This window comes from Prunus mume, linkage group LG1 (genome assembly GCF_029339155.1).
Source record: "Prunus mume cultivar Tortuosa linkage group LG1, ASM2933915v1, whole genome shotgun sequence".
Classification (NCBI taxonomy): Eukaryota; Viridiplantae; Streptophyta; class Magnoliopsida; order Rosales; family Rosaceae; genus Prunus; species Prunus mume.
Window position 1 is genome coordinate 17,904,303 of NC_142698.1, and position 2,081 is coordinate 17,906,383.

The 2,081-nt window shown below is 36.0% G+C and overlaps 1 protein-coding gene across 1 annotated transcript; it reads right to left on the reverse strand.

Annotated features, from left to right (window-relative positions):
- On the reverse strand, nucleotides 1–1,863 carry LOC103344577 (uncharacterized). The gene is made up of 3 exons (XM_008248176.2): nucleotides 1,725–1,863; nucleotides 1,476–1,536; nucleotides 1–237 (listed from the first exon to the last, which is right to left on the reverse strand). The coding sequence occupies exons 1-3, from the start codon at nucleotides 1,785–1,787 to the stop codon at nucleotides 14–16; spliced, it is 348 nt and encodes a 115-aa protein (XP_008246398.2). The 5' UTR covers nucleotides 1,788–1,863; the 3' UTR covers nucleotides 1–13.
- Nucleotides 1,864–2,081: the final 218 nt, after the last annotated feature.

Sequence of the window (2,081 nt, forward strand, 5' to 3'; positions counted from 1 at the left end):
TGGAGAAAAATGCTCAAGTAATTGGATTAACAAAAGCTTCCACATATCCCCAACCATCATCAACATCAGGTCCTACCCAATAACCAGATATGATCATGTAGCTACAAGAATCTACATTGATATAACAATACATTCTTTCAAAATGAGGTTTTGACGTGGTTAAAAGATGATCTTGACAACTCCGATTCAAAGACGATATGCCCGTATTTGTCCTGCAGGAGGCAGAAGGCTTTGCAGCTGCAAATGTAATTCATACGGTTAGCTTAAACAGAGCAAGCAGGAACAATATGGTTGAGAGTTCCATGAAAATATGACTAAAGAATAGCCTTGATAGGCTAAGGCTTATTCTGTTTACCATGAAAAATGGAATGCCTTTAAAGTATTAAAAGAGAGACTTTTAGTTTAAGTTTTTTTCGTTTCTTTCATGATCATATTCAATTGAGATATATTATCCAAAGAAAAGGGAGCTTACTACTAGTACCTTGAAGAGATTCTAACTTCCTGAAAAATCAGCAAACTTGGGCTGAAGTTACCCTTCACACTGGACTCATGTTAGAACACCCCAACCTGACACACGATTTGGAACCTTGAGAGGTTCTAGTAATTCAAATACATCCTCAGCCTAATGCTATTATGCAATTTATCTCTAATGCTCATATTTTTACTACTTTTTTTCTACACCTAACCATGTGATTTGACTACAATTTTAAGATAACAATGAAAACAAAATGAAGATGAACATATTGCATTCTCCTCTCAAAAAGTACTCAAGGACTGCATAGATTCAATAGAATATCAAGTTTTGGATTCTCTATATTTCAGGAACAGAGGAATATTTAGGTTTCTTGTCTTGCAAAAAATTTGGTTTGTGCATTGGTAGTCCTATGAGTTAATGACAGATTTTGGGTTTATTTGTTCCTTCCATCTCTTTCTCTATTATTTTTTCTTCTATCCATTCTCTCAAGCAACATAAAAACTAAAGGCTACACATTTTGGAAAAATCCTTTCATAACATCTTTTAACTTCTTACTTACTCATTGGCTTAAGTCTCTTCCTCTGCTATTTATAAGGAAAAATATATTGTACACTCCTCTAATGAATGGAAATTATTATCAAATAATTAAAAGACAACCAATTCAGGGTATGCACAAAATCTTTCAAAATTGGGTTAGTACCACAATTACAAGGTAGGTCTGGTTTCTTGACTGAAAAAAGAAGAAGGTAGTTCTGGTTTCAGCTATAAGTTGGTTCAAGTTTTGCTAATTACCAATGTTCGAAATACTCGAAATGAGAGAGAGAGAGAGAGAGAGAGAGAGAGGCAGCGTTTTCTTTAAAGTCAGGAAAAAAAAAAAAAAGGACCTGACCCGCCCAGGCCTCCTAGGCGGGCGATTTTTAGTATCTTATGAAACCTAATCATATCCAAGTATAACAGTAAGCATAACTGGCAATTGAGAAAAGAGATTGAAGAAGAAAACCTGTTTCTGAAGTTGGTTGGCTTGAAAGTCCAACAAAAACTGATTTTCTCGGAGCTATTTCCTGGAGTTTAATAATAACAACAAAAAGCATCAATAAAAAAGATTGGAACACAAATTATTTTTCAAATCCCCAAAGCATTTTTCCCTCTCCTGCTTTCAAATCCCAAGTTTTCTAAGACTGTTTCAGCAGCAGAAGGATAAATGCTAGAGTTTTTTTGTTGACGACAAGTTTGGTAAATGTGAACTTACCTTTGTGAACCAATGTGAAGCTGAGAGAGGCACAGAGAGGGTCATGGACAGAAGGCACGCCATTGAAGCTTTCAACTTTGAGTCTCTTTCTTCTTTCCTTTCTTCAGCTCAGTGTCAGCACCAGGCAGTAATAAACGACTCTCAACGGTGTCGTTTCTTTTAAAGTTTCGCCCTAATATTTCCGAACTATAATTACCAAACCCAACCCGACCCAAATGCGTATCAAGCTCATTCGGAGGCCCATTCACAAGTAAAAGCCCGTAGCATGAATTCCAAGCCTAAAGAAGAAGTATGGGCCCGAAGGTTCAACAATTCTGAAGGCCTAATCGATTATTAGGTATTATTTATTTTTAATAC

Excerpts from the sequence above, each read along its gene's own strand:
- LOC103344577 (XM_008248176.2), bottom strand. The coding sequence starts at position 1,787 with ATGGCGTGCCTTCTGTCCATGACCCTCTCTGTGCCTCTCTCAGCTTCA. Across the intron at positions 1,537-1,724 it reads CTTCACATTGGTTCACAAAG|GAAATAGCTCCGAGAAAATC; the intron begins GTAAGTTCACAT and ends ATTAAACTCCAG. Across the intron at positions 238-1,475 it reads CCAACCAACTTCAGAAACAG|CTGCAAAGCCTTCTGCCTCC; the intron begins GTTTTCTTCTTC and ends TTACATTTGCAG.